This window comes from Manihot esculenta, chromosome 6, assembly GCF_001659605.2.
Source record: "Manihot esculenta cultivar AM560-2 chromosome 6, M.esculenta_v8, whole genome shotgun sequence".
Classification (NCBI taxonomy): Eukaryota; Viridiplantae; Streptophyta; class Magnoliopsida; order Malpighiales; family Euphorbiaceae; genus Manihot; species Manihot esculenta.
Window position 1 is genome coordinate 13,955,589 of NC_035166.2, and position 6,457 is coordinate 13,962,045.

Here is a 6,457-nt window from a genome sequence, read left to right on the forward strand (position 1 = left end):
TTTTCTCTCTGTCAACTAAACGAAATAATCCTTTCACAATGTTTTTTCGTTAAAAATAAATAAAAACTAGAAGAAAAAATTTTTAAAATTTAATTTTATTCTTACATAAAATTTTTTATTTAGTTTATGGGTATTGTTATTATTAACAAGTGAGTTCTATATTTTTAAAAATTTATTAAAATTTTCTTATTTTTTTTAAATATATTAAAATATTCTCATCTTTTATCTTTTTTAATAAAATAATCATTTGTTTTTCCACTTCACAGAAGAAAAAGAAGAAGAGAAGGAAGAGGTGTCTAGAAGACGGGGAAGGAGGCCTCGCGAAGAAGAAGAGAAGAAGGAGGAAGAGAAGGAGGCGAAAGAGGCGTTTAAAAGAAGAAAGGAGGCGGAGAGATAATTTGATTTTTTACCATATTTTTAATGGTAGATGAAATGACTATTTTGTTTACGAAGAAGATGATTAATTTGATCTTTTATTATATTTTTAATAATAGAAATAAATAAAAAAATTATTTTATTGACGAATTGAAAAAATAAAAATATTTTAATAAATTTTTAAAAATATAAATATTAATTTATTAATAATAATAATACTAAAAAATTAAATAGTAAATTCCTTAAAATAAAATGACCTAAGAAATTAAAATACAAAACTTTTTTTATTTTGTTATTTGGTTTGGAGAAAGAAAAAATCCGAAAAGCCGAAGATTGGGATGGTTGGCAACTTGCCAACCTCGACATTGTCGCTTTCTTGAAGGAAAGCAAAGCCATGGCCCACCTAGTACATTATATTTGCAAGCTTCCAAATACGAAATACTCCAAAGGAAGAAATACTTGCATTGATTGTTTTCACGTTCAACCTGCAAATACTTTCTAAGAAAAACAAAGATCATTAAATTTCTTTGCCTTTTTCAGTTATCTTTGATTTATTTATATATATTTCACTAGCTTAACTTGTAAATATATACTCCAATCTCCAAATCTTTATCCTTTTCTCTTATATATAATATCTTCTGTGGGCCTGTGCCCTGCAGCAGCACCCCACCTCTGCACTTCCATGGCCACCTTCTCCATTCATAGAGAAAAACTCAGATCTTGAACTTAGTGGTTGTATACAAAGATGGGTTCTCAGATTTGGATGAGAAGATTGCTTATTTTGTTGTGCATATTTAGCTGCAGCTTCGCTTATGTGAGTTCACAGTCTGTTGCTGGAGATGGTAGTGTAGAAGGGACTGTTTTTATAGATGGGAAAAGTTCCATTGGGAAGATTGATGAAGATTTCATTTGTGCTACTTTGGATTGGTGGCCTCCGGAGAAATGTGACTATGGAACTTGCAGCTGGGACTATGCTTCTCTTATTAATCTGGTTTGTGTTTTGTTGTTGCTGCATTTCTCCTTTTGAAACGGTTTCTGAAGAACATTGTATATGTAATGTTTGATTTATTGCTCAAATGCGTATTGATTTGTGATTGATGCAGGATCTTAGCAGCAATATTTTATTAAATGCGATAAAGGGTAAGAATAACTTAAAATCTAAGAACTTTTTCTATTGTATTTCTTTTAGTAAACACTGTTCTTGATCCTTCATGGATGGAGCTAAAGTTAATTTCTGTGGATAATGGTTCAGCTTTTTCACCATTGAAGATCAGATTGGGAGGTACTTTGCAAGACAAGGTCATATATGACACTGATGATAACAAGGAACCATGTAAGCAATTTGTTAAAAATACCACTGAGATGTTTGGTTTCACTCAGGGATGCTTACCCATGTATAGATGGGATGAATTAAATGAATTTTTCAAGAAATCTGGGTAATTATACATCAATCTCTTCTTTGTTGTTTCACTTCATTTTTACATATCTAGGAGTTGAACAGGTTTCTTCACTCTGCTTTGTGTCAGAGCTAAGATTATATTTGGATTAAATGCTCTTGCCGGCCGGTCCATACAATCTGATGGTTCTGCAGCTGGAGCTTGGAACTATACCAATGCTGAATCTTTTATAAGTTATACTATTAGAAAGAACTACTCTATTCATGGTTGGGAGCTTGGTGAGAAACCCTCTTCATTTGTTTTCGTGATTTGAATTTAATATAGGTTTATCAAGAATGCTAAAAAGTTATCTCTGCTGGTCAGGAAATGAACTGAGTGGGAGTGGAGTTGGAACAAGAATAGCAGCAGATCAATATGCTGCTGATACTATCTCCTTGTATAAGATAGTGCAGAAAATTTACAGTGGAGCTGAATCTAAGCCATTAGTTATAGCACCTGGAGGATTCTTTGATGCAAATTGGTTCAAAGAATTCATTGATAAAACAGGAAATTCCGTAGATGTGATCACTCATCACATATACAATCTGGGTCCAGGTATCATTAATTGAAGAGATTGATCAACCACTGCAGTTCAATCACTCATATGATCATTCCAATTTGACAGATCTGTTTTTTCTTTTCTTTTTCTTCCTTCTTCTTAATGTAGGAGTTGATGAACATCTTGTTGAAAAGATTCTTAATCCATCTTATCTAGATGGTGAGGCTGATACTTTCAGTGGCCTGCAAAATACCCTCAAGAGTTCTGCAACTTCAGCAACAGCCTGGGTTGGTGAAGCAGGAGGAGCTTACAACAGCGGCCGGAACCTTGTATCCAATGCTTTTGTTTACAGTTTCTGGTACAATAGATCAAATTTATTTCTGCAATCTCTGGCTAGTTGGGGAAAAAATTTTATTGTGAAAATTTTCAGCTTTCACTTGCTGACTTAGGTGATGTTTGCATAGGTACCTGGATCAGCTTGGTATGGCATCAGCTTATGATACAAAAACATACTGCAGACAGTCTTTGATCGGCGGAAATTACGGTTTACTAAACACTACTACTTTCCTACCAAATCCAGACTACTACAGGTAATTCAATGATCAAGTTGTTCCATTCAAAAGCTTAATTCAACAGATTGGAAACAAGCCTTAAAGCCAACGGTGTTGAGCTGAGTCTGAAAGCAAATATTCATTAGGTAGAAATGAGGAAGTGCAGTTGATCATCTTTGTATTATGACTAATTCGCATGCAATTTGACGATAAAAATATTCAAAAGAGCAGCAAATCATGCTTAATAGGACTTGATAAAGAACAAGAATCCTTCATGACTTGTTAGAACACAAAGCTAACCTTGTTCTTTTAATCCCAAATGAAACAGCTGAGATTTCTAAATAACTTTGGCACATTACTCTTCTCTGCAGTGCTCTTCTTTGGCACAGATTGATGGGCAGAAAAGTTCTGTCAACGAAATTTTCTGGGGCGAAAACGATACGCGCATATGCTCACTGTGCAAAAGAATCAGTAAGTTAATCACATACTACAATTCTCAAACTAATAGCAAAGGTTTGTGATCTAATCAAATTTATGATCAGCAGAAGGGAATCACATTACTGCTAATCAACCTGGACAACAGCACAACTGTTGAAGTGAAGGTCTCATTTAACAGTACATGGACATTGCATCATCAAAAAAAGCATCATAGGTCCTATAAATCTCATAGAACAAGGACCATTAAGCTGCCTCAAGGTTCTGAAAGCACCACAAGAGAGGAATACCATCTAACAGCAAAAGATGGAAATTTACATAGCCAGATTATGCTGCTTAATGGGAACATTTTAAGTGTGAGTTCATCTGGGGAGATTGCTGCCTTTGAGCCTGTAAATGTAAATTTAACAAAGCCAATATTTGTTGCACCTTTCTCAGTTGTGTTTGCTCACTTGCCATATGTTGTCCCTGCTTGCAGCTAGATTAGTACTAGGTGGAACTGAAACTGGTTCCTTGTAATGATTGATCAAAATAAACAATAGAGTAGATGCAAATGTCACATTCTTTATTTGTTGATGAAGAATATAGTACAAGTTATTATTCAATCAAGTCATACAGCTATTTACAAATGTAATTCACCCCTTTGAAGTCTGTTTTATCATCAATTTAATGTTCACTTTTTTCCTTTTTCTTTATTGATGAGTATATCTTTTTATTTGTATGACTCAGAAATCTCGTATTTATCGTGATTTCATGTGATAGTTATGAGGTCAACAGAGATTGGTATTCCAAAATTTCTTTTGATATACTCATCTATACCTTCGCATTAATCCTAATTCATGTGATAGTTATGAGGTCAACAGAGATTGGTATTTCAAAATTTCTTCTTATATACTCATTTATACCATCGCATTAATTAGGACTAACCTACTGAACACTGAACTAAAATTATAATTTATTCAATATTTGAATTTATAAAAATTATAATAATTAAATGCAATATTATCGATAATTTATCAAACAAAAATAAAAAATTATCATACATGCTAATTAAATGAGTACAATTTTATCATTTCCAATTTTTTGGAGTTAAAAATAAAAAATTTTGAGTACAATTAGTAATAAGTCGAATCATGTAGAGCCATTTCATCCAATTTTTCTTTTAGAATTCCGATACCGGACTCTAGCCGGGTATTACATTAAATTTCAAATAAATGATAAACATTTGAATAAAACATTTTTGTTATGTTAATTATTTCTTAATTTTTATTTTTAGGTGAAAGGGATGAAGATATTTAGGATTGTGCAATGGCTCGATTTGGTTCTGAACTGAAAAAGTCGAAAAAATAAAAAAAATTGAAAATTAAATTGTAAAAATATTAAAAACCGATTATAAAGATATAATCGAATCGAATTGAACCGATAAAAATTAGTTCGGTTCGGTTACTTCAAATCAAAATCTGTAATTTTTTTTAATTTTCTGCTTTTAATTTAGTAGAATAATTCAATAAATATTTCATATAAATTTACCAATATATTATCATAATGATAATACTTAAAAAATCTATATAAATTCATGTAAAATTTAAAAATAGATATAAAATCAGTGTTTCACATAATAAAAATATATATAAAATCGATTATTTGATTTGTTGATTATTTAACACGTTTAAACCGAACCAAACCGAAAATCGAATAAGTTGAAAAATACTAATCGAATCAAACCGAATATTTCGATTAATCAAACTATTAAATTAAAATGAAAAAATTACTTTTTAGTCCCTGAGGTTTAACGTAATTAACACTTCTGTCCCTCTATTTTGGCGACCCAACACTTAAGTCCCTCACTTTCTCTTCCGTCCAAATTCGTAGTCCTTCCATCCATTTAAACCGTTTGGTCAAAGAGTCAAAGGTGAGAGGTGATAATTTTTTCCAAAAATACCCTTCTCTCAATGTAAAATCTCTATTTTTTTTCTCTTTCATGTTTTCTCCAGTTGCAGAAAGGGTAGGAAGAAGAAGAAGAAGAAGAAGAAGAAGAAGTTGCAGAAAGAAGAAGAAGAAGAAGAAGAAGAAGAAGAAGAAGAAGAAGAAGAAAGAAGAAGAAGAAGAAGAAGAAGTTGCAGAAAGGGTAGTAAGAAGAAGAAGAAGAAGAAGAAGAAGAAAGAAGAATAAGAAGAAGAAGTTGCAGAAATGGTAGAAAGAAGAAGAAGAAGAGGAGGAATTTGGATTTTGTGATTTTGAAATAGCGAAATTTTTAATGAGAGTTAATTTTGTCAATTCACGTGTCCCAAACAGCTATTTTGGACGAAAGAACTACGAATTTGGACAGAAAAGAAAGTGAGGGACTTAAGTGTTGGGTCGCCAAAATAGAGGGACATAAGTGTTAATTACGTTAAATCTCAGAGACTAAAAAGTAATTTTTTCAATTAAAATTGATCAATTCAAATTAATTTTTCAATTCAAACCGATATATGCTTACTCCTAAAGATATTTACTTCTGTACAGCACTGTTTATCTCTCCTTTGAATATATATTTACTTTTTCCTTCTAGATCATCTGTCACGGGAATTTAAACATTTCGAAAGAGAAAATAGAAATAAAATACATAAAAATAATGTTTAAAAAAGTATGATATATACATATATATATATATATATATATATATATATATATATATATATATATATATATATATATATATATATATATATATATATATATATATATATATTTTTTTTTTTCTTGCCATTTTATTATTGAATTATAAAAAGTTCATCCCTGTAGAATTTCAATTGATAATTCTAAAGATGTAAAAGTTAACTATTAATATCAGTAAAAAAATTTAATATATTACAAAAAACTTAATGCTTAATTTCACACTTCTATATGCATTGAAAAAGTTTAATTTTACATATATTTAATTATTTTTTACATAAATTAATTCAGAAGTTTCATTTTAAACTCAGTTTAAACTAATTTTTTTTTTAAAAAAAAAAATTAAGAAACTTACCTTTAATTTTATTTATTTTGAGGCTAAATTTTGATGTGCGTGTTAAGTTTAAATTGAAATTCTTGGACTAATTCAGTAAAAAAAAAAAAAAAAAAAAATTAACAATGACTTAATGAGCTAAATTAAATACCCCAACAAATGTAAAGGTGAA

General features: G+C 30.3%; 1 protein-coding gene across 1 annotated transcript; it reads left to right on the forward strand.

Annotated features, from left to right (window-relative positions):
- Positions 1–849: 849 nt before the first annotated feature.
- LOC110616739 (heparanase-like protein 3) lies at positions 850–3,989 on the forward strand. Its single transcript, XM_021759216.2, has 9 exons — positions 850–1,366; positions 1,479–1,515; positions 1,628–1,811; positions 1,902–2,050; positions 2,136–2,366; positions 2,479–2,668; positions 2,775–2,900; positions 3,233–3,332; positions 3,407–3,989. The coding sequence occupies exons 1-9, from the start codon at positions 1,121–1,123 to the stop codon at positions 3,776–3,778; spliced, it is 1,635 nt and encodes a 544-aa protein (XP_021614908.1). The 5' UTR covers positions 850–1,120; the 3' UTR covers positions 3,779–3,989.
- The last annotated feature ends 2,468 nt before the right edge of the window (positions 3,990–6,457 follow it).